General features: G+C 31.6%; 2 protein-coding genes across 7 annotated transcripts; both read left to right on the top strand.

Annotated features, from left to right (window-relative positions):
• Positions 1-2773: 2773 nt before the first annotated feature.
• On the top strand, positions 2774-6549 carry LOC133316574 (serine/arginine-rich SC35-like splicing factor SCL28). Of its 5 annotated transcripts, none has more exons than XR_009752228.1 (6): positions 2774-3056; positions 3185-3349; positions 3467-3531; positions 3673-3712; positions 4551-5300; positions 5579-5717. XR_009752228.1 is itself a non-coding variant. In XM_061518338.1 (6 exons), exons 1-5 carry the CDS (start codon positions 2806-2808, stop codon positions 5751-5753), a joined length of 696 nt encoding a protein of 231 aa, XP_061374322.1. In that variant the 5' UTR covers positions 2774-2805; the 3' UTR covers positions 5754-5783; positions 6264-6549. The 5 variants fall into 5 exon arrangements, 3 of the variants coding, with proteins under 3 accessions (XP_061374322.1, XP_061374324.1, XP_061374323.1); XR_009752229.1 differs by having other exon boundaries at positions 4551-5294; positions 5579-5715; XM_061518338.1 differs by lacking the exon at positions 4551-5300 and adding an exon at positions 6264-6549 and having other exon boundaries at positions 5579-5783.
• An 8365-nt stretch (positions 6550-14914) lies between these two features.
• Positions 14915-20542, top strand: LOC133316585 (probable 1-deoxy-D-xylulose-5-phosphate synthase, chloroplastic). Of its 2 annotated transcripts, none has more exons than XM_061518353.1 (10): positions 14915-15314; positions 15619-15747; positions 15838-16002; positions 16100-16250; positions 17082-17353; positions 17448-17721; positions 17939-18246; positions 18831-19112; positions 19217-19501; positions 19625-20542. In XM_061518353.1, the coding sequence occupies exons 1-10, from the start codon at positions 15177-15179 to the stop codon at positions 19772-19774; spliced, it is 2154 nt and encodes a 717-aa protein (XP_061374337.1). In that variant the 5' UTR covers positions 14915-15176; the 3' UTR covers positions 19775-20542. The 2 variants fall into 2 exon arrangements, with proteins under 2 accessions (XP_061374337.1, XP_061374339.1); XM_061518355.1 differs by having other exon boundaries at positions 15227-15314; positions 15624-15747.
• The last annotated feature ends 4565 nt before the right edge of the window (positions 20543-25107 follow it).

Genomic DNA, 25107 nt, shown 5'->3' with positions numbered 1-25107 from the left:
CATAACTTTTCGAGATCTACGCAGTTACATCTCATTTGATATATTTTATTTCTCACAAACATAATTTAAACTTAAATTATGTAATCCTTCTTCCTTAGAGATTTAGAATATTTATTTAGTTATTTCCTTTATTAATACAGATTTTTTAAATTGATTTTTGAGTTTAAATCACAAATCAAATCTTTATTTTGTTTTCCTTATTAATAATAATTGTTACTTTTAATTTAAATCACAAACCAAATTTTTTTGATAATAAAAATAAAAAAATTTATTTTTTAAATTAAATCACACATCAAATCTTGATTTATTTTTTATATTAAATCATAAACGCAGAACTCAGAGGCTTCTGAGTTTTAAAATGTGACACGTGTCAACACCTGACACGTCACCAATCACGCCTAAATTGGGTTTCAATCAAGAGGCAATCACGCCTAATTTAGGTAATTTTATTTTTGAAAAACATTCATAAGCCATCATTAATTTCAGACCGCGAATAATAACCCAGAAGCTTATAGCATTAATCATTAATTTCAAAAATAATATCCTTCTTCCTTAGAGATTTAGAATATTTATTTAATTATTTTCTTTTATTCTACAGATTTTTCAAATTGATTTTTTAGTTTAAGTCACAAATTAAATCTTTATTTTGTTTTCCTTTTTTTTTGGTAACTGATCCTAATTACCTCTTTGAGGCGAATTAGAACCCCCGGTATCCCCACGGGTTCGACTCTTTGAGCCGCCTGTGGGGCTAATCCAGAGTTCGGATGCGAGTCCAAGGATTACGGTACTTATGCCCCTCCCCAGATGGTGTTGGTGGGATTCGAACCGAGGTCCTCTCCCACCACTCAGTTCCCATGCTACCAACTGAGCCACCACACTTGGGTTTTATTTTGTTTTCCTTATTAATAATAATTTTATTTTTAATTTTAATTTAAATCACAAACCAAATTTTTGTTATAATAAAAAAAAGTATTATAAAAAAATTAAATCACAAACAAAATTTTATTTATTTATTTTATATTAAATCACAAACCCAGAACTCAGAGGCTTCTTGGTTTAATAATACCATTCTTGCAAATTAAAATTATGTTTGTGAGAAATAATATATATCAAATGAGATGTCATTGCGTAGATCTCGAAAAGTTATGTGAAATCAAAAAAAGAATTACTTGAATTGAATATCTGAGTCAAAAGTTATGGCCTTCAGAAGTTTTATGATTAAATTATTATTTTTTTGGAAAAAAAATAACACGTGTCAACCCTAGGTGAGAGACACCTAAATGAGGCGTCACATGTGACGCCCAAAAAAGACGTCACGTTATGCAATAAATCCGTAATTATTTCTAATACTGTAATAAATACGTAATTATTTAATTAAAATACAATAATTAAATTTTTTTGCCATCAAACGGATCCTAAAATTTTTGTATGATTGTTCACGTTACTTGCAACAGTCATTTGAATAAAAAAAAATTAAAACTTAATAAGTGTTTAAGGCTTGTTGCGACGCTCATTTAAAAATAAAAAATAAAAAATAAAAATACAATTCCATTGAACTGGAAGAGCGAAACGCCAAAACTAACCACCCCGTTGAGAATTATTTTTCGAGTCATTCAAAAAGGGAAATGCATATTGAAACATCCCAATTGGATAAAAAGCCGGGGACAGGACAAGTCTCCTTCATGTACTTTTAGCCGATACTAGCCAACAAGGGAATATTTCACAAAACCAATCCTTTTAAGAAGACAGAGAACAGAAACCTTAGACAATGTGTAGCACATGGCCTTAGTGATTTGGGGAGAAAAGTTTCTTTGGTATAATTAAATGAGTTTTATAAGAGTTACGTTGTAGGAAAAATGATTTTGTAATGTTATAGAGATTCGTTTTGTGTGCCGTAATTTTCTTTTTTTTTTCTTTTTTCTTCAAAAAAACATGAGTTTTACAAAATATTGTGTGTGTAAGAAAATTTATTGTGTCATGTTAAATAACAAATGCAAATCCCATAGTTAAGATGAGGACGAGCTAAACAAGAAAACCTAATAAGTGAATTAATTAATACGCAGCTATGGCAAGTCCAATGGATATGATTGACAACAAAATATTCAAATAATGAAATAATTGTGTTTAATATCGCTCGGATATACAGGATGGATGAAGTTTAAGACTTTTTTTTTTTTTTGGTAAACAAAATTTAAGACTCAATTAAAATAATAGTTATATAAGATTAAATTTTTGAATAATTCAAACAAAACATATTATTGGTGAGAAAAAAATCTAACTTCGATTTTCATTAAATATATTTTTGAAAAAAAATGATGAATTTTAACTATAACTAAGTCTTAGTTTAAGATTAATTTTATAATTGACTCAAAGAATTAAAATCTATGGGAATACTCAGTTGATTTATCTTAAAAAAATAATTAGAATAAATATATAAAAAAATTATTTTTTGCTTTCAAATATTTAAATATATAATTGGTTTTTCTAAATAAATTTAATTATATACAATTAATTGTTAAATATTTTTTTAACAGTTAATTCCGGCACTCTGAAACAGTGTTTGCTAAACAATAAAGGGTTTGGTGTTTTATCATTCTAGATGACATAAGTTATGTCATTTTAAGAAAGAAATACACGCAAAAAACTAAAAATCATGACAGAAAAAAAAAATGAGTGATTTTTTTAATTTAAAATTTAAATAAAATTTATTTTTATGCGTCTCTTTCTTAAATTTACTGAGTATCTGTAGCGTCAACTATCGTCTTGTTCGGGTTAGGGTTTTTGAATTTTCAGTGTTTCACTCGAATGGCGAGGTACCGAAGCCGGAGCAGAAGCTACAGCCCTCGCCGGCGAAGCCCAAGCCCACCGCGTGTGCGGAAGCGCCACGATGATCGCCACCGTGATAGCAGGTCCTACAGAGACCGCCGCTCCCCTGGTCCTTCTGGCTTGCTTGTTCGCAATCTTCCACTCGATGCTAGACCCGAAGATCTTAGGCTCCCTTTCCAGCGCTATGGCCCCATCAAGGACGTTTATCTTCCCAGAAATTACTACACTGGGTATCTCTGTCTTATCTACACTATCAATTTTTTATTCTTATTACTCATATTCTTCAATATTTTACAGTGCTTGTGCGTGTTAGTTTGTGCATTCAATCATGTCAATTTTTTTGTATTTTAAATTGTAGTGAGCCTCGGGGCTTTGGGTTTGTGAAATTTCGATATGCTGAAGATGCAGCAGAAGCTAAGCAACAACTTAATTACACTGTCATTGGTGGACGAGAAATAAGAATTGTGTATGCTGAAGAAAATAGGAAAACTCCTCAAGAAATGCGTGTAACTTCTCGTGGAAGGTGTGATTACAGCCTGTTTACTTTTGTTAATTGCTTCGCAGTTTTTGCAATTTTGGATTTTCTTCTATGCTTTGTGTTTGAAGGTTTATTGACTTTTGCTTTCTTTACTATTATTAGTGATCGACCTGGAGGAAGCGGTAGAAGGAGGACTCCTACAAGATCTCCTAGACGCCAATATCATTGTCAGTGTTTGAACTATTCACTTCAGTATCTAATTAGTTTCTAAATGCAATGATATTCAGTTTATTGTGGTTTAAGCTTCCTGTGGGAACTGAGAAGCGATTCCTTTTTCTTGAAGTTATTGTATCTCTTTGTTTTTGCAGCCTACTCTCGGTCTCCATCACCAGCTAGGGATGATTCAAGGTTTGGGTTTTGTAGATTAGATATATCTTATAATGTCCATTGTGCATGTTTTTGTTCAGCGTTGTCTTTATTTTTTGGGTATGAATATGAACTAAGGCTTCGTTTGGTATGAACCTTGATTTCATAATTATTATGATAGGGGTACATTCCAAAACTTTTAGGAACTGAATCATTATTTATAATGGGTTTTCTGAAATTATATGCACTTCTGAAGTAGTGGGCTTTATCTTTTTAGCCAGTATACAACTTGTTTGTATTCATTCCTTGGGGATGATAATCTTATAAGAATCATGTAGATAAAACTGGCAAATGAATGATGCATTAATAAGATGGTTGGAAGTTATTATTGTTGTAGTTACTCAGCAGAAGTATTGGTAGCAAAAGTAACTTTACTGTTTGTGTCCTCTGTTTTCTTATGCGTGCAAATGCATATGCTGTCAGTGGCAGCTTGCTAGATTTTTTTAACCTGATTATTTTAAAGAATTCATATTTCTATTGGAGCTCATATTTCTGTTGGAGCTCCATTATATCCTTATTTCCAAGAAACTTTTTTAAGAAATGCATTATATTATAGCTTACATTCAAAATTCTTCTTAAACACGGAACCATTTGTGTAAATGTTTGTGGTTTTTTGTATCTTAACGTCAAGCCAAATTTAAGCTGTTTATGTTGCAAAGGGTGACGAGACTAATGTTTATTAGCTTGAGTAAATATAAAAGCAACTTCAAACTGTCCAAATGCTTAACTTAAATTTATCTTATTAAAACACTTGCTGAATTACCTACTAACCTTGTTTTTATGTTATGAGAGTTCATACTGATAGAGATTATAATGGCAGGCTGGTTTACATAATAAATCTTGATGATGATGATTGTACTGTTTCCTTGCTGGGTTAGAGCAAAAATTTGCAGGTTGACTGCTTACTGTTTGCCAGTTGTTAAGGGTGGCATACAATCCTTTGACCTTGACGACCCTCCATTTGAATGAATTGAATGATGTCTGCTTATGGTCTTCTTTATGCAGATAATAAAGTGAATTGGAAGAATTTAAAGACTTCTGGATTAATAAAGATTAACGAGTAAAGAGGCATAAAGTGATGCACTACTTGCTTACATTTCTATCAAGACTCCATAAGAAATACCTATATCAAATTTGCCTTATTCTACCAGTTGCATGGGCTTTCCCTACTCTCTGGCATTTTGTTTGTGAGGCTTGCTTATTGAGTGATCTGGCAAACGCTTTAACATGGCAAGAAGATTGGTTCAAATAAGTACTACTGTTTTTGTCCTTTTATAAATTTTCTTTATACATTTTATTTAGTTTAATATCTTGCTTTGCATATACCATCCAGTTAGAAAGAATATAAAGCTTATAGTTGGCCCAAGAAAATCACCCTCAAAGAAAGGAAGCCAATGTTTATACTGGTAGAGATATGGTGACATTGTGCAAGAAAGTTAATTGTGATTTTAGAAAGTTGGGGCAAAGAGTATGAAGTTACCAGATGCTGATCTTGCAGTACATCATTCATAATTCTCAGTGTTTGGATTCAAGTGTCATGTATTTGTCCAGAAACTCTGGAAAGGTACAGGTAAAGGTCATATTTTGGCTAATTAAATTTTGAAGAGGAAGTAAGTATTAGTTCTCCCATATATAAACAAAAATTATTTATTAAAAAGAAATTAACAAATTTTGGTTTGAATGACTTTGTGCTTTACTGTCTGTATAGTTTGTTTTAGTTGCAAATATTCAGATATCTTGAGATACTTCTGGGTTGGTGTTCTACTTTCTTGATATGTGGAGTATTATATGTTTTGATTTAACAATCATTACTAATATCATTATATAACTAATCTCCCTGTGATATAGGAATGTCAGGGGTAGTGATGCGTATAATTCTCCTGAGCGATCAAGATCTTATTCTAGGTCTCCCTCTCCTCGTGGTGGTAAGGATTATAGTTCTCCAAGTCCCAGAGAGAATGGTTGGAGCCCCAAGGACAGGGGGAATCATACACCTTACAGATCAGAAACCCCTAAGGGTTAATGATTGCAGGTCTCGTTTGAGGTCATACAGGTTAGAATTTTCATCAGCTCGTCTACTGACTGAATATGACATACAAGTACAAGCCTAATTGTGCCAAATGTCTGCCAGTTCCAAGATTGATCTTTAATAATTCTGTTGAATATATTACAGAGGTACATCTAAAACATTGGAATCAATAAGTGTCGTTTCTATGTCCCTTTTTTCCTAAAAAGTAGAAACCAAACTTAATCAATGTTAAGCTAAACTTTAGTGCTAGTGTATTAGTAATTATTGTCTTATGTCTGTCATGTCTCATTACCACTCATAGAGTTCATGTGCTTACATGTTACTGGTATATTTTTGTACGCAAGTACCTTTTATATACAACCTTGAAGTTCGAATTCCTATCATTCCATTTTTTCAATCAAGCATTCATTTCATTTGAATGATCAATGTTATTTTCTGTTTAAAGCTTCATATTGAAATTGTAATTGACAATCAGTGGTTTATTAGTTCTTTCTGCTTGTGCAGTCCTCCCTGATTTGCTGTCAAGCATGTGGTGTTCAAGTTTAGCCTTTGCTGAGGTTACATACTGTAGTTAGACTGTCTCAACAGTTGCCTGTATACTTGTTGGAGTTAAAATCTGTTGAGTAATTTTATTTTATGAGTTTTCTATGCTTTGTAGAACACCCATAATTTGGTTACTTTTTATTTCTGTGTTCTTGTTTTTATTGACACCCATAATTCATGTGTATTTTCGACGTTTTCATGTATGCACTGTTGCTCTGTCCGGAAGTGGTAACCATTGGCTTACACGAACAGTCAATTAGAGTATATTTTCAATGTTTTGTGCAGTATTATGTTTTAGTTTTTTAAACTGTGGTATCGTGTACTTAAAACCTAAAAAATTGTTCATATTAGGTTTGTGATTTTAGTTACGACTATGTTATTTATGTGCGTGAAGCGTGATCCAATTTTGTATAGACACCCTTATGATCTTAGTTGGGAGAGGTTGGAAATCCCGTAGCCATGAAGCTTTAAAGAGTAATAAAGAGGCAGTTTTCTATGTTATGTTTGGTGTGGTAGGGGCACTTCGAGAATATGGATTGAGAAACCTCTGGTTTCGTCCAAGGTATACTTGGTTATGATCTTTCTTAGTTATGATCAGCATTTCATAAGGTAAAGCTTAGTAAATTATATTGGTTGGTAATTAAGAGTGCCATTGCAAGGTTTCACTAACAATGTAACGACAGCCAAATTTCTCTCTTCTTCATAAGAGCACGAGTGAACACGACGTTCGACAGTAATCCGACTTCAATGAATTACTCTTACTGAGCTGCACCAAGTAAAAGCGTTGGTAGAGAAAAATTCCATGCAGAAATACAGACAGTCTTGCTATACACACGTACTAATAAATTTGTAACAGGGAAAGTGGATGGAAGTAGAATTCTCATGGACTGATATGAACCCGAGAATATTCAGTGCAATTAATTAAGGTAGATAGGAATAAAACAAAGCTACTTTGGTATTAAGATGTTATAGACAATCTGGTGAGGAATTTTGGTGATATTTTGTATATGCTTATATTCTGGTCAAGTTATATAATGGGTTCCTCCACATCTAAAATCTTCTTTACTTCTTCATCTTAAACAGAAATAAAACAAAAATAGATAGCACAGAACTACACCTCATTTTCCTATAACGAAGCTCTCGTAAGGATATGTTAAGGTCAATTATCTGGCTACTAATGTGTGTTTGCTATTTCCTCAACTAAATAATAGACCGTTTACAATACGTGGAAAGGTAACGTATTGTCAACTCATCTTTTAAGTCGTGGTTATAACAAGCCCAAATCAACAAGCACAATGTGTTTCATCCAATCCCCGCATGAGAGAGAGAGAGAGAGAGGAGAGAGAGAGATTTGACATCTCTAAAAATAACCAAGGAGAGGTAGACCGCACTTAAAATATAAACCAATCTTATTAAACTTGGACCGGTGATCGATCCGGTCGGAGTACCGGGTTAGTGGGTCACTGGTTCAATCGCATGAATCAGATATATATATAATTTTATATTTTATACTTAATTATATAATAAATATTTTAAATGATGCTAGTAAATTAATAATCAAATCTAGTTTAGTGGTAAAGACTATAATTTATATCTTCATAACAAAGGTTTGATTCTCACTAAATGCTATTTTGAAATAATTTTATTAAATGATAATATATATTAAATGGTGCATATAAAGCAACAAACAAATTCAGCCCAGGGATAAGCTGTTGTTGAGCATTTTCATGAGACTCGAGTTCGGATCCTGAATGAATTTTATGTACTGTGTTTTGGGATTTTAACAGTTTGTATATTGATACTTCTTTTTTAAATAACTTTTTGTATGCTAAAACTTTGGGACCGTTATAGTCCTCTTTTTAATTATTAATAATAATTTCGCATTTTATTTTTTAAAATACATTTTTCACTTTAAATAAGCTAAAGCCTTATGAACCACCTCATTTTTACATACAAGCGATATTATACTAAGAGCTATTTGATAAAAAAAAATTTAAGCTAAAAATTACTTTTAAGTTAAAGTTAATTTTTTTTTTAAAAAAATTAAGCTAAAAACAGTTTAATGATTATATGAATCTTTAACTTAAAATTATTCATTTTAAAAAAACTGTTTATTTTAAAAAAGAACTGATATAACTTAAAAAAACTCTTCATAAGAACTTGTAGTTTTTGACTTTTTTTCTTCATTATAAATAAAAAGCTCTTTTTATTATAGGGGAGTTGTTTTGTCATGTTATGTGACAAAAAATCATTTTTCTACACACATAATATATGTGGGGTCCATTAAACAATGAAGTGAGAAAAAGAAATCAAAGATGAAGCTCACCTTGAATTATGTATGAAGATTGTTTTTTTGTCATGTAACATGACAAAAACAATTTCTTTTATTATAAGAGTTTGTGTAAAAATTAATTTTGTCAAACTACTGCGGAGAAACTAAAAAAAAAAACTTCCCAAGCTGACTCATTGAGAAGTGTGCTAGCATTCCTTTTAATTTTTATTTTATAATGGGACCACCAAAATTTGTTAGTGCATGAAATTTTTTTTATTGTCCTAGGACATATATATTTCCCATATTAATATAATTAAACTTTTGGTATTGTAGTCAAATGCATCTGTTCCTCTTAGTCAAGAGTCGAATGATAGCTAATTTATATGCTTACTTTAGTTCTCTAAAAGCAAGGTACTTGTCCACAACTTGTGGCTTCACTTGATTGGTTTAATCACTAATTAAAGATGAGTGAGTGGGTTAACCTGTTTGATCACTCGCACTAAAATCAGTACTAATTCGTTACATCGTCCTGAGATTGACACGTTTTGAGCACTTTTGATGTCAATATTTACGAGGACCATTAAACCAATAAGTTCTGATTGAATCTAATTAATAAGTTGTGTATACTAAAGAAAAAAAATATAAATACCCCATTAAATTCTAGGACTTAACCTACTTATAGAATAGTGGGTTCGAGTTCGAGAGTTGGAATTTTTTAGGTAAAAAGAGAGTCCATTTGTTTGAATTTTTTAAAAAAGTAATTTTTATCTCTTCTTTATTTTAGAAGTATTTTTTTACAAAAGTTAAAATTATTTATATTTTTACAAAAATATTTAATTTTTAAAAATAAATATTTGACTTTTATTTTTATTAGAAGTTAAAATTTTTAATTTCTAAAAATAGTAAGTTTTTGACTTTTTTTATAATTTTTATTTTTTTTTTAAAAAGCAGATATCCACGTGAATCTAAAGTAATAAATATTTTTTTTTGTTGAAAAAAAGTAATTTTTAGAGAAAAAAATTCATCCAAACGAATCTTTAAACCCAAAATTGAATTAATCAGGTCTGATAGAATTTTGGATATTGATTAATATTTTTCTCAAAAATAAACTAATCTATTTATACAATTTTTATAGCCACAAATCTACAATTTCGTACAATTATTCTTTAGACATTTCTCATTTTTTTATTTTTATTTTTGGTAATGATTATACAGACACTTCATCCAACTTAAGCCGCGTCATGAATATCACCTCAAAGTTTTTCACGATAATCTCAAATCTAATTAATATTCACGTAGTTGTACAAAATTATGAATACTGTAAGAAATATAAGCTCTTTTCTTTTCCTTTGGGCTTTGCCCTCCCTAATTACCAAAAAATAACCTTGCTTAAGTAACGACATTACTTGAATAATTTCGTATTTGCAATTCTGCATAATTGTGCAAGTGGTTCGTCGTGGCTTATAAATTTATGTAAGATATTTTTCAAAGTAAATTATAATTTGTACTTGCTTACCAAAAAAATTATAATTTGTACTTAAGAAAACTGAAGATATATCATATATAGACTCCTCCATCATAGAGTTAGTATATGTGTGAAGTTAATGATAGACAAGAACCAAATAAATAGTTGATAATTGCAGACCGGAACCAAAAGCAAGTGAGATAGATTTTGCATTATCAAAAGTGCACAACATAAGTGGACCATATAAGGTCACACCATTAACCAGTAACATTTTTACTAACACTACATTCATTCTTAATTCAACTTGAATTCAATATGTTTTTTTGTTAGGCTTGTGAAATTATGCTAAGAGTACAACATTAGGTAAGCCACTGAATTTACTCCAGACGAGGGATTTAGGTAGTTTTATAGTAAGTTATATGTTTAATTTTCACTTATATTTAAAATAAGAAAAAAGAGTACAACGTTAGGTGGAATCACTGTGTTACATAAGGTGCACGTTACTAATCCAAGCCTAACTCTATAATAGCTCGAAGACTCCACGTCCGTTGCAGACAATAAAAGGGGTTCACAATCAAGATTTTTTTTTTCTATTTTAAATAAAGATATTAAATGTTTCTTAAACAATTGCCTTAGGGTATTGATGAGCAAGAACCTTATTTTAGTTGGTACATTCATGAATGTGTATTTAATGCATATTAATGATAAGAAATTATGTAAAAGAAATAAATTAAAGACTTTTCTCTGCAGTTGAGATGCTATGTAGCTTTGTAGTAGTAGAATGAGTTAGGGACTTAAGAAAATTGAAGATACATATATAGAATCCTCCATCATAGAGTTAGTACATGTGTGAAGTTGATGACAAACAAGAATCAAATAAATGGTTGATAATTGCAGACCAAAAACAAAAACAGATAGGATATGTTTTCCATTATCAGAAGTGAAAAATATAGATGGAACATATAAGGTCACACTATATCACACCACTAACCACTAACATTTTTACTAACACTATATTCATTCTTAATTCAACTTGAATTCAAATTTTTTTTTTTTGTTAAGCTTGCGAAATTATGCCAAGAGTACAACATTAGTGACGAGGGATTTAGGTAGTTTTATATTAAGTTATATGTTTAATTTTCACTTATATTTTAAAATAAAAAGAGTACAACGTTGGTGGAATCACTGGGTTACGTAAGGTGCACGTTACTAAGCCAAACCTAACTCTATAATAGCTCGAAGACTCCACATCCGTTGCAGACAATAAATTGGGCTCACAATCAGATTTTTTTTTCTATGTTAAATAAAGATATTAAATGTTTCTTAAACAATTGCCTTAGGGTATTGATGATCAAGAACCTTATTTTAGTTGGTACATTCATGAATGTGTATTTAATGCATATTAATGATAATAAATAATGTAAAAGAAATAAATTAAAGGGTGAATTGTTAGTATTGGTGAGCTTAGTTAGGTATGTTATATGGAGGTGCTTAGAGAGGCTGTGACCGTGGGTATGAACCAAATTTTTTAAGCGAGTTAGGGTCTGTTTGGTGTGATGTATAAGGTATGATAGTATAAACTTATACTATACATTATGACATTTTCAGTTGTTTGGTGTGACCATCGTATAGTATAAGCTTATACAGCATAATCTCTTAATACATCAAAACAATGTATAACTTAATCCGGCCTAAGGGTGAGGGATAAGGCCTGATAAGAGATTGGTGTATTAACATTGTTGACCAATGTAATTGTCAAAAAGTAATATTATTTTAATATTAATCTATTAAAATAAAAATTAATTTTTAAATATTGACTATTTTTATTTTTATAAAAATTAATTTATATTTTGGACACACTAATCAATAAATTTTTATAAAATTTAATATCATATGACATTTTTTGAAGAATTATATAAATTCTTTATTAAAAGATATTTTTATTAATTTTTTTATTTTTATCATATATAGTATTATACAGTGCATTACCAAATACTAGATGATATTATTCTATACAATATATTATTTTATACAATACCGTGCCAAACGCTGGATAGTATTAAAATTCAATCAGGCCTTATACTATCAGGTCTTATCCTATACTATGCATCAAACATGCCCTTAGTGTGTGTATATTCCAGAGATGACTGAATAAGGGGAATGTATAAAGATGATTTTATAATTTGGCAAGCTCATAAATACAATAAATATAAGATGTCCCTTTAATGAGTGAAAGAAAAAATGTGATATATTATTTTATCTATTTTTTTCCTACCACTTTCTAATAATATTAGATTAAAATCTCAACTACCTTTATTATTTTTCTCTTCTATTGATATTCTAATTTAATGGTATTGAAAAATAGTAGGCTATTAGATATTAGGTATACGAGTAGTTTAATATTTCAATGATACTCTAGAATCTTCTCTTGCTCTTTTATATAAGAACCTTATTGTACAAATTAATTACCTAATCAATGAAATCAATATTTTTCATTTTCTCTCTTTTACCTTCTAATATAATATCTAATATCTAGAATCTTCTCTTGCTCTTTTATATAGGAGCCTTATTGTACAAATTAATTACCTAATATCTAGTATCTAATATAGGTGAAAAAAATAGATAAAATAACTTATCCCAAAAAATATATATAAAAGTGAAGAAATATTACCTAATAATAAAAGAGAATGAACTATAATTGTTTTTCCCAATATCTCAGTGTTGTGCATGAGTTAGTGCACCATTGAATGTAAGGAAAATATTTTTTATGGTCCAGGACCACATAATAATTTGGTGCTTTCTCTTATAACATTAATTTTTTCTTTTCCTTTTTATCCCTACTATTTTTTCTCTTTTCTAATTTTATCTTTCCATTTAGGGACCACTTAAAAAATGGTGGTCCCGAACCACAATAAATACTTTGAAATGTAAGATGGTGAACTGTATTGAGGATGCGAGATCCAAGGTCTATATTTTTCACTTTAAAGTGAAAGGAAAATAATCCCTTAAATGGGTGTTTAAGGACCAACCTATAATGTAAGGCCAATCCATAACAAAAAGTAATACTAAAACATCAAAATATAATTCATTCTTGTATAACAATTTCATCTCTTTATTTTTGAGAGTGGAATAATCTCTATACCTATTTTTCTTCTCAGGTAGTTACATGTCCCATTCATTTTATGAGAATGTCTTCTAAGCTTTAATATCAAAATTAATCAAATATTTTTTACTATTAATTTAAATGAAATTTTTACTTTTATTTATTTCTTTATTCAAAGCTCAAATTTCTTCAATCAACATTAAGCTTAATGGAATATTTGCAAATTACCAAAACTGTCTTCTATAAATTAAACCAATTTTTGAAATTTTCTAAAACCGAAAGTTTTCAAATGATATTTTGGTTTAATTTTTTATTATCAATAAAATAATTTTCTATCAATTAGTCTAATCTTCTCTTAAATTTTTATTAATTAATATTTTTTATATTTTATCAATATTTAAAAATATTTATATAATACACATAATACTTGCTCAATCATCAAATTTGGATAGTCTTGCTTACATTCCATGGAAATTAATATTAAGAGTAATGTTGTATTTTCTTAAATAAAAAAAATAAAGGAGTATAATACTTTGAGAATCTAAAAAATATTCAATATTTTTGAATAATGAAAAAAATATTAAAAGGACATATAAATATCCATTGTATAATGTTTTTACCAAGGTGTTATTAATGTTGATGATGTTGATATTGATAATGCTTTTACCGCGTAAGCACATTTGTATAATATGTGATATTGCATGTCATTTGCTAAAACAAATATCCAATAATTTATTTGCTATGTTCAAAAAACAAAAAAATATATTAAAAAACATGTGGATAAATTGATATGAGATTTAATGATGGAGTCAGCAAATTCTGTGAAGGGAGATAAATTTGGAACAGTGACTAAAGTGTCACTGTTGGCAAAAAAAATTATCAGACTGCCACGCCAACAGTAAATTTTGCAAAATACCACGTGGATATTTCGCTACACAGTGTAGTGAAATATGCTACACAGTGCAGTAAACTATGTCACGTGGCATTTTGGCAAAATTTACTGTTGGCGTGGCAGTCTGGTAAATTTTTTTGCCAAGAGTGGCAAAATGTTGTCTGTTCCGATAAATTTGGAAGTATAATATTCATTATAGAGGAAAGATCCGTTTACAATTTTTTTTTTTACAAATTACATTAAATCGTTTGTTTTAGCTTTAAAAAAAAGTAACTTTTATCACTTCCTTATTTTAAAAGTACTTTTTACAAAAGTTAAAGTTATTTATATTTTTATAAAAATATTTAGTTTTTGAAAAAAATATTTGGCTTTTGACTTCTGCTTTTTTTAGAAGTTAAAATTTTTAGCTTCTGAAAAAAAAAGTAGGTTTTTAACTTTTTTTGTGACTTTTCCTTTTTTTTAAAGCGCAGATATCCAAACGAACTAAAGTATTATCGGTCATATACTCTTTATTAAAATATGACCGATCATACTTAGTGTAATTTATAAGAATTTGTAAACAAAAAATTTGTAAATATATCCTTCGGTCTTCGTTATAAATTATAACTATCTATGTAATCACAAGAACATAAATGATGTAGGGAAAAAAAATAGAAAAAGACAAGAGTGTGGTTGGTACACAACCATGACCATAACTACATGGTTACATCTACACTAAAGAGTAAAGAGACCACGAAAGAAAGGCAAGAACATCATCAGGCATATCCTGAACATTTGACATTTACGAAAGGATTCTATCCGTTAGTGATTTCCAGTGACGTGGCGCAATGAGAACCTCCACTCAAACACAAAACTCACAGACACATTCAATGTCAGAGAAAGTAAAGAAAGAAAAGCCTTCTTTACAATCCTACACATTCATTCAATGACCATAACCAAAATAAGGCCTTATTCACTTCATCCACACACAGACGTTTTATTTGTGTTCATTATTCAAATTCATTCCCTACCAACATCACTTTCACTTACTGAGTGTGAAGTGGCACATTCATTCACATAATCTTTTTTTTTCTTCTCTATTTCTTTCTCTGCAACTTGTTTGTGTTACTGGAGCTGTCCCTGATTGTGCTTGCTGTTTTATCATGGCTCTCTGTGCATTTGCATTCCCTTTCCATTTGAACCAAACAAAAGCTTCTGATCCTAGAAGATCAACTCCTCCACCTTCTCACTCTCAATGGGGTGCAGATCTGCTTTGCCAATCCCAACACAGGTTCAGCAAGGTTAGGAGATGTTTTGTTCATGTAATTCACTACAACTCAATGTTATTGTATGCATGAAGGGATACCCATCAAGGCTGTGGGTGAAAAGAGCATAGCTTTGAATTCAACTTTGCCTAATCTCTTGCTCTTTCGGATTTGGGTTTGGATTTTTGAGTCATAGTCATATAACTTTTGTCTTCTTTTGTTTTTCCCAATTCCACTTTTTTTTTTTTTCTGTCCTTTGGTTTAGTAGTTATTTTCAAGCCTTGAAATTGAGATGGGACTTGATGAAAGAAATGCCTGTCTTTGTTATGAATCGATGTAGGTCAGGGAAAGGCCATGTGGGGTTTATGCATCACTATCAGATATGGGGGAGTATCATTCTCAGAGACCACCAACTCCCCTATTGGACACCATAAACTATCCAATTCATATGAAGAATCTCTCTACCAGGGTACAGTTACTGAAAGCATGTAACTTATGCTGAAAAAAAGTATCCTAGTTATGTGAAAATTTGATTCTTATAACCATAATATTGATGCAGGAACTGAAACAACTTGCTGATGAGCTGCGTTCTGATGTTATTTTCAATGTTTCTAGAACTGGGGGTCATCTGGGGTCAAGCCTTGGTGTTGTAGAACTCACTGTTGCCCTTCACTATGTTTTCAATGCTCCCAAAGACAAAATCTTATGGGATGTTGGTCATCAGGTTGGGTGTGTTATCTTCTTTTGTAATTAGTACTTCTGTTGCTTTGTTTGGGGATGCCACTTGGTCTCAATTAAACAATCTTGTACGAATTTTGCAGTCTTATCCACATAAAATACTCACTGGTAGAAGGGATAAGATGCATACCATGAGGCAGACAAATGGATTATCTGGGTTTACAAAACGCTCTGAGAGTGTATATGATTGTTTTGGCACCGGCCACAGCTCAACAACAATATCAGCAGGGTTGGGTAATTCTTCTATGTGCTATCACTATTTCAACATAGAATTTTTCAGGCCACAATCTAGACAAAATTAGTTAAATAAAATATTATATAACTCCTTAGAGTTTTTAGAATGTCTATCTCTATTGGAGATTAAGAGGAGTATGAAGTAGTGGTAAAGTTGCTCCTGAATGAATACGTTGGATTATGTAATACAAGATTCTGCTTTACCATATAAACTCTGTTTATTTGTTTAGATCCTGGACATGAAAATACAAATTTCACCTTTTTTCTTAAATTCGAAAATAATTCAATCAATCAGGTTATTCTCAAAGAAGGTGAGCCTGGAGCAGTGGTAAAGTTATTCCTTTGTGACTGAAAGACCATGGGTTCAAATTTGAAAAGGGTTTTATTACTCTTATGTAATAGGAGATATATTATCTCATGTTGTAGATACAATCATGTAGTGGGTCCCATTGTTTATTAAAAAAGAAAAAAAGAAAAAAGAGAAACACAGAAATCGATGAGTGTGTAGGAAGTTATATTATCTTATGCAACATGAGAGTAATATAACCCATTTGAAAAATAGTCTGTTTGCAATTATGTAAGGATAAGGCTGCATAGAAGGATTGTCCTCACCCCACCCTCGCTAGTCGGGGTTTGATTGGAAGTGGTTTTAATTAGTTGATTCTAATATGCCAAAAGTAACCTCTCTCCCAAAAAGCTTAAATTAGTAGGCCTAAGAATGGTTTCATATCTCCAAGATAATATTTTGCTGCAATTACTCTGCCGCTTGACAGTAATGCACAATAGGATTGTGATTTGGCTTTAACTTCTGACATTTCTCTGCTCAAACAGGAATGGCTGTTGGGAGGGATCTGAAGGGAGAAAAGAATAACGTAGTTGCTGTTATTGGTGATGGTGCCATGACAGCTGGTCAAGCTTATGAAGCAATGAACAATGCTGGATATCTTGATTCTGACATGATTGTTATTCTAAATGACAACAAACAAGTCTCTCTACCAACTGCTACGCTTGATGGTCCCATACCACCCGTAGGTGCTTTGAGTAGTGCTCTCAGTAGGTTACAATCAAACAGACCTCTTAGAGAACTGAGAGAGGTTGCCAAGGTTAGCAATACAATTCACAAGTCTATCAATGAAGTATTTGTGCTGCTACAAAGTTTTGGTGAAATTGATTCTGTACAAAATGAGATTTTTGCAGGGAGTAACTAAACAAATTGGTGGCCCTATGCATGAGTTTGCAGCAAAAGTTGATGAATATGCTCGTGGCATGATAAGTGGTTCTGGATCAACACTTTTTGAAGAGCTTGGACTTTACTATATTGGTCCTGTTGATGGTCATAACATAGATGATCTTGTTGCCATTCTCAATGAAGTTAAAAGTACTAAAACAACCGGTCCTGTACTGATCCATGTTGTCACTGAAAAAGGCCGTGGATACCCATATGCAGAAAAAGCAGCAGACAAGTACCATGGTAAAAGAGACATTGCAAATTTATTGAGTTTCATCAATATGATTCACCAAATAAATTTATCACGTTTTGCTCATTCTAACCTAAGAATGTTACAAATTGGAGGTTCATATATCTATTTAGTTATTTCTATAGAAAACACACTTTGTATATAAATCGTAATTAATCTTTGACTTGCTATATTAATGACACAGTTATGTAACATGGCTTGATTTTGTAGGAGTCACCAAGTTTGATCCAGCAACTGGAAAACAATTCAAAGCCAAGGCTACCACCCAGTCATACACAACATACTTTGCAGAGGCTTTGATTGCAGAAGCAGAAGCTGACAAAGACATTGTTGCAATCCATGCTGCCATGGGAGGTGGAACTGGCATGAATCTCTTCCTTCGCCGTTTCCCAACAAGATGCTTTGATGTGGGGATAGCAGAACAGCATGCTGTTACATTTGCTGCGGGTCTGGCTTGTGAAGGTCTCAAGCCTTTTTGTACAATTTACTCATCATTCATACAGAGAGCTTATGACCAAGTAAACAACAACTTCTCTCTCTCTATGTATATACATATATGATCAAAAGTCTTACTCTCTATCTCAGTTGTTGATTTCCGTCCATCTAAGGATTGTGATATATTTAGAATTTATAATTAATTAATAGGTATAACTCAATAAATTATTGTCATCAGATGGATGGAAATAAATGGCTGAGATGGAGAGTAAGACTTCGTAGTCTTACACTGGAGTCAAAAGATCTTCTCTCTCTCTATATATATATATATAATATATATATATATATATATATATATATATATATATGAGGACAGATATTTCTAGTATAAGAATAACAAGTCTTACTCTCTACTTCAACTATTGATCTCCATTTGACAACGGTAATTTATTAGGAATTAATAATAAATTAATAAGTGTAATTCAATAAATTATAATCGTCAGAAGCACGGAGATTAACAATTGAGATGAGGAGTAATAGTTGTTATCCTTACACCGGAGTCAAAAGATCCTTTCCATATATATATTATGCCTTATTACCGGTCAAGGATAACATGATTAGAGTTTGTAATCAATGCTCAAAGTATGTGTTCCGTGTGTATTCCTAGGTGGTGCATGATGTAGATTTGCAGAAGCTGCCTGTAAGATTTGCAATGGACAGAGCTGGATTAGTTGGAGCAGATGGTCCCACACATTGTGGTTCTTTTGATGTTACTTTTATGGCATGTCTCCCTAACATGGTGGTGATGGCTCCTTCTGATGAAGCAGAGCTTTTCCACATGGTTGCTACTGCAGCTGCCATTAATGATCGACCTAGTTGTTTCCGATATCCAAGGGGAAATGGGGTTGGTGTTGAACTACCCCCTGGGAATAAAGGCATTCCTCTTGAGGTAAGTTAGAGTTATACTTAACATTTATAACTATACCTTTATGGAGGTGATTAGGAACAATTTTTGCAAATCAACTTAACATTTGAGTTCATACATTCGAACAGATTGGAAAAGGTAGGATATTGATTGAAGGGGAAAGAGTGGCTCTCTTGGGCTATGGAGCAGCTGTTCAGAACTGTGTGACTGCAGCTTCCTTGTTGGAACATCATGGCTTGCGTGTAACAGTGGCTGATGCACGTTTCTGCAAGCCATTGGATGGTTCCCTTATTCGCAGTCTTGCAAAATCTCATGAGGTTTTGATCACTGTAGAAGAAGGATCAATAGGAGGATTTGGGTCTCATGTTGCTCAGTTCATGGCCCTTGATGGCCTTCTTGATGGAAAATTGAAGGTATGATTTTTATTTTTAATTTTTAATTTGACCTTAAATACTTGCATATATACATCTTAGAAGTTTCTGCGAAAATTTAACTAGTTGCTGAAAACTCACATGCCTTTCATATAACAACTGCAGTGGAGGCCAATGGTTCTTCCTGATTGTTATATTGAACATGGATCACCTGCTGACCAATTGTCTATGGCTGGTCTTACACCATCTCACATAGCAGCAACAGTATTCAATATACTTGGACAAACAAGAGAGGCACTAGAGGTGATGTCATAAAAGAAATGCAAAGGGGTTCAATTTTTTCAATCCCCACAATATACAAAATAGCATGATTCACCTTGATTAATACAAAGATGTTAGCACATGAATTATATAAGTGGACAATGCAGATTGTCAAATAGTAGTAGTACCTACTAGTTGTAATGGGGCAAGAATGTTAGTTTTTTTGTGACTGCACAAAGGCTTTTGTGTTGGGTTATCTACACCTAATGTGAGGTTGTACAATTCTAAGGTCCATTCTGGGCATGCACAAGTTTGGATTTAAATGGTTACTTAATATTTGATCTAATAGTAATTGGAACTTAAAGTTAACTAAATCATAGCACTTAAGAGACAATCCCGAATAAGAAGGAAGCAAACATTGCCGGGGGAAAGAAACTACCTTCATTAATCTTCAGCTATGAGACAACTCTTGATTGTGATAGATGATATTGATACTTCATAACAAAGTCATTGGAATTTGGAAATGTCCCTACCAGAGGTTAACATATATCTGCTCATTAAAATCTTGTGGAAAATGTATGAACTCCAAAATTATTGACATTTTAGGGAGTTACTCAATTGCTTTCCTATGATCTTTGAATTGAATGGAAACTGCCCCTCCTTCTTCCAAGAACATGCATGGATGATGCAACCTGTCAATTTAAGAAGCACAAGTCTTGCCCCCTTCTTACTCTTATTTCTTTTCATTGACTTTTCTAGTCTTAATCTGATCAGGAAGAAACCATTTATGTCTGTACTAAACAAAATGGCGTACATACTGTTATTTACTTACATTTGCCTGTTGTACCATTAACTTACATCTCAACAATTTTTACAATTAGACTAACTTCTTTTTCTATAAATCTATATTATAATTCTGCCACTTATTTACATATAAGAGCGAGAGAAATAGAGATGTGTAATGAGTATTTTTCGCGAAAATCTACATGACTAATATTTCATTATAAAACAGTATTATGTACTAGCAGTTTTCTTTTGATATTTAAGCATAATTCTTCGATTTCAGAAGTTGAAATTTTAAATTAACGGATTTGATAAATTGGACCATTTTATCACTTATAATTTGATGATCTAAAAGGTAAATAGTCCATAAGATGTATCAAATTTGTCCCTCCCAACCAGCAAAACAAAGAAAAATGCTAATTATACAAGATTTATTTATATGATAGAAATAGAGTATAAATATATAGAAATAAAATAATTTTGACTGTAATTAAATAATTAAACAAGATATCAACCTCAACAAAGTGGAGTTAGGATAATTTAATGGGAAGTAGGAACCAAACAAATAATTAGTAAATTGGTAGATGAAATATTAGAAAAAAGAAATAGCCAACTTGAATATGGGAAATGCAGTGGGAAATGCTTCAATTAATTTCATATGGGATTCCTTCGAATTTCAACGGAGAAAAGGACAGAGTCAATGTCTTTTCGTGCTAGACATGCCCAACCAGCACTAACTCGTTCATCTCATACACGGTTCCAAACACACCTGTGAGTTGAAAGTGAATAAAATAAATTCTAATAATAAATTTAAATATACATAATTATATAAAATTAAAATATATAAAAGTCAAAATAATAAATATGAACACTAATATAATATGGAAGCATGTATCGTGAAATCATGTCAAGATACTAATATGGATCTATTTCACTTGGTCCAATGTTGGGAGACCTAACTGGCCTGTTTCCATGGATAGTATCGGTTATAAATTCTAGTGTCGGTGATAAAGTCAGGCAAGAATGAACTAAGTATGGTAGATATAATTAAAAAAGACTTATAAATTTAATGTATTAATATTTTGGGTTAAAATATGGTTTCGGACTTTTTTATTGTGAATTTGTCAATTTAAGAGATATTTGATAAAGGAGAATTTTTTTTTTGTCCGAGAATTATGATTTCTAGGAATAAGATGAGAAATTAACTTTCCAAAGAATATTAAAAAAAAACTGTTTAGTAGACTGAAATATTCCCGAAAATATTGGTTCTGATGATGTTATGTTTGGTTGTTTGAAAATATTGTTAGAAATGTGTTAAATTTTTCATTTTTTTAGGAATCCAATAATATCACCCCTGAGTGGTATTTTTAGATAATATTCTTGATTAAATTTCACTCACAAAACAAAATTTAAAAAAAATTACATTCCTGAAAAAAAACTTTAGAAATTCTCATCCAAATGTGAGTAACTTAAATTATCATCTTCAGATTTTCAGGAATCTAAACAAAAATCCTCTAAGGGTGCGTTTGGTTGAGGAATTTTTTTTTGAATACTAGAGAAATAGAATTGATAGGGAAATGGTAAGAAAGTGAGATAAAATGAGATAGATAGAAAAGTGTTAAAAAAAGTAGTTTGGTGGGGAAAAATTTTACTTGAAAAATTAGATAACTTTTAGGAAAGGTATGTTTGGTTGGAGGTAATATATAGTGAAAAATTTGAGTGAACAGTGAAATTACCAGCTTTTTAACAAAAAACCATCTCCGAAAAAGCTTTCCAAACAGTACATAAAGCTGTCTTTCGATTCCAAAATTTAAAAACCAATGCATCTTAGATGAATGGGTTTCTGAGTAAATTATCCTTCACCAAACACGACATTTCAAGAAGCCTCGGCACATTTGCGTAGGAAGGTTGTAAAAAGCCTCAAGCCAAACAACACCTAACAAACATTACAATGATGTAATACGAGGATAATAGTCTCCCTAATTTGAGCTCTTCGTGACTGCTGCCAATCAGAAATAATTGGATCTACAACTTACCAAAAAAAAAAAGATAATTTTATTTCCTGCGGACTCTTTTTTTTTTTTTTTTTCTTAATGAATCTCACCTGTTTTTTGTATTTGTTTTCTGCATCATGAAAGAAATATTTCCTTTTATAATAATGATAATTAAAATACTTTTACGGTGAAAATTGTTATTAATCTTTCAAATAACTGTCATGTAATTCATTGTTTCAGTGTATGACGCATTGAGGGTGTCAGCAGATGCAAAATCCCTGTAGAATTCTTATACATGAACGGAACCAATTGTTCTATGACAGATGAACACATGATTTGACCTTTGATTATGCTAAATACCGATAATTATGAATCTTTCCATGATCATCAAAGTTTTCATAATGGTAATACATAGCAATCTGGCACACTAATTTTGTAGTGTAGTATGATGTACAAGGCGATAGATACCGAACATCAAATTAAAGAGAAAGAAACATAAGCAACTGTGTTAGTGACCCTACATTAACCATTATCCTCCATTACTTTGAATTCACCATTCAGCTTCTGATGTGATACCAAGTGTCGGTATACCCTAGGATGATTTTTTGTCTATATCCCTAATGATGAGCATATTTCAGTCTAAAATCAAATGCCTTATACTCTTCTAGACTTTGGCCGACCAATAATGCCACTTGAATGAACTCAAACCCACCAAAAATATATGGAATGTCAATCAAAACCAACCACCTTTCTTTTAACTAGAAATGACAGATGTCACTGCAATCGATAAATTTTTGGTGCATCAGATGTATCCAATTCGGTACATTTCTTTTACACATTTGGAAAAAAACATTTCGCACATTAAAATAGTTTCTTCTTTTGAAAAAAAGATATATTCAATTGGCTACATCTGATGTATCAAAGATTTATTCGAATGCCATATATCCACCGACAACATGGTTTGAACAAAATTACGGGGACAATTCAAACTTCACAAGTATTAATTATATCATAGATAGTAAATAAGATGCACCTGAACTCTTTCCCTTTGAAAAAGGTTCAATAAATAGAAGTGTCAAGTTTTTTTGAATGGTATGGATGTCTCATCTTTGTTGCTTATTGAGGACAGTGCAGATTCTGAAGGAGACTCTGGCTTCTTTAGTCTATATCCTAGCAGCATAGCTGATAACATTGGCAACAATGAGGATGATGATGCTGAATCATGTACCTGTGATACAGCTGGTATATGTAGCCTATTTAAGGATGATGGTGAAGGTCATGATCATGAAGATGATCAGAGGTTTGGTGAAGATTGTGGTGATGAAGATAGCTCTCCCATGTGGCTCTCAGAAGCAGCCTTAGAAATGGAATGCTTTTCACCTTTCATTCTTGAAGATGAAGAGGTAACAAGGACTGTTAAAGTTAATGTGAATGACGTGGAAGATAAACTATTTTGGGAGATATGCATGGCAGTGGGGTACCCATGATTCCTGGATTTTAGAATGTGTCAATAAGTTATCCTGTAAGTTCATTTCTAAGAGCTTGTTCATATAGATCAAAGGATCATACATATTTACTTTTCTGTCACAGTTTGCAGATATTCAGTTCAGGTACTGCAATAGCTTTAAGAACCATTTGCTGTTTTTCGATTGAGAATATGTGCCACTCTTAAAACGTCACATAATAAATTGAAAATTTTAAACATCTTTATCGTACTATAGTGTTTAAGAATTGCATTTGGTTCTTCTACAAGAGACAAAGAAATATTCTTACTCCCTGAGTACTCATCTTTTTTTAACTCCAGGGTATACTATACACAGTTTTGGTTGAATACTTATTACACAATTAATATAATGACTCCTTCATGTAGGGAGGAAAAATAATATGTAATACTATTTGATACTGGCATATGATTACAAGTGTTCTAGAAAATAGAACAAACATTTGGACAATTTAGATCGGGTTTAGTGGATGTCTTTAAAAGAACAGAAGTTGTGTCTTTTCAAAGATTTACACAAAGTTTGATCGGTAAGATTTTGTATAAATCTAAAAAGTTTTTTTTTTTTTCAGTTTACACGTAAGCGATGTGACTGAAGAGAGAAAAAAAAAATTAGATTTATACAAAATTTTACCGGGCAAACTTTGTGTAAATCACTTAAAAAGATACAAGTTTGTATCGGATGTTTCTTTTTTCCAATGACTAATAACACAAATAGGAGAAGCAGCTGTAGCAATATTGGATGGTTTAAGTTCAACTCATTTTTCATTTGATTAAATACGTGGGAGAGTGACCATTGTGCTACGTCTGGCAAAAAATTTTACGAAACTGTCACGTCAATAGTAAATTTTGTCAAAATGCCACGCGGCATATTTCGCTACATTGTGTAGCGAAATATGTTTGCATATAATTCGCTACACAGTGTAGCGAAATATGCCATGTCAGGCTGCACAGTCAGAAAAAATGACACGTGTCAAGCAGGTAGAAATTCGTTACACTGTGTAGCGAATTATGCTTGGATTCTGCCTGCTTGACACGTGTCATTTTTGCTGACTGTGCAGCCTGACGTGGCATATTTCGCTACACTGTGTAGCGAATTATATGCAAACATA

This window comes from Gastrolobium bilobum, unplaced genomic scaffold, assembly GCF_033153095.1.
Source record: "Gastrolobium bilobum isolate Gb01-03AN ecotype WA unplaced genomic scaffold, APGP_CSIRO_Gbil_v1 utg8498, whole genome shotgun sequence".
Lineage (NCBI taxonomy): Eukaryota > Viridiplantae > Streptophyta > Magnoliopsida > Fabales > Fabaceae > Gastrolobium > Gastrolobium bilobum.
The sequence above is the reverse complement of the archived record's forward strand: the minus strand, read 5'-3'. Positions and strand labels throughout refer to the sequence as shown.

Excerpts from the sequence above, each read along its gene's own strand:
- LOC133316585 (XM_061518353.1), top strand. The coding sequence starts at position 15,177 with ATGGCTCTCTGTGCATTTGCATTCCCTTTCCATTTGAACCAAACAAAA. Across the intron at positions 17,354-17,447 it reads AACTGAGAGAGGTTGCCAAG|GGAGTAACTAAACAAATTGG; the intron begins GTTAGCAATACA and ends AGATTTTTGCAG. Across the intron at positions 19,502-19,624 it reads TTCTTGATGGAAAATTGAAG|TGGAGGCCAATGGTTCTTCC; the intron begins GTATGATTTTTA and ends TAACAACTGCAG.
- LOC133316574 (XM_061518338.1), top strand. The coding sequence starts at position 2,806 with ATGGCGAGGTACCGAAGCCGGAGCAGAAGCTACAGCCCTCGCCGGCGA. Across the intron at positions 3,350-3,466 it reads CGTGTAACTTCTCGTGGAAG|TGATCGACCTGGAGGAAGCG; the intron begins GTGTGATTACAG and ends TACTATTATTAG. Across the intron at positions 3,532-3,672 it reads TCCTAGACGCCAATATCATT|CCTACTCTCGGTCTCCATCA; the intron begins GTCAGTGTTTGA and ends TTGTTTTTGCAG.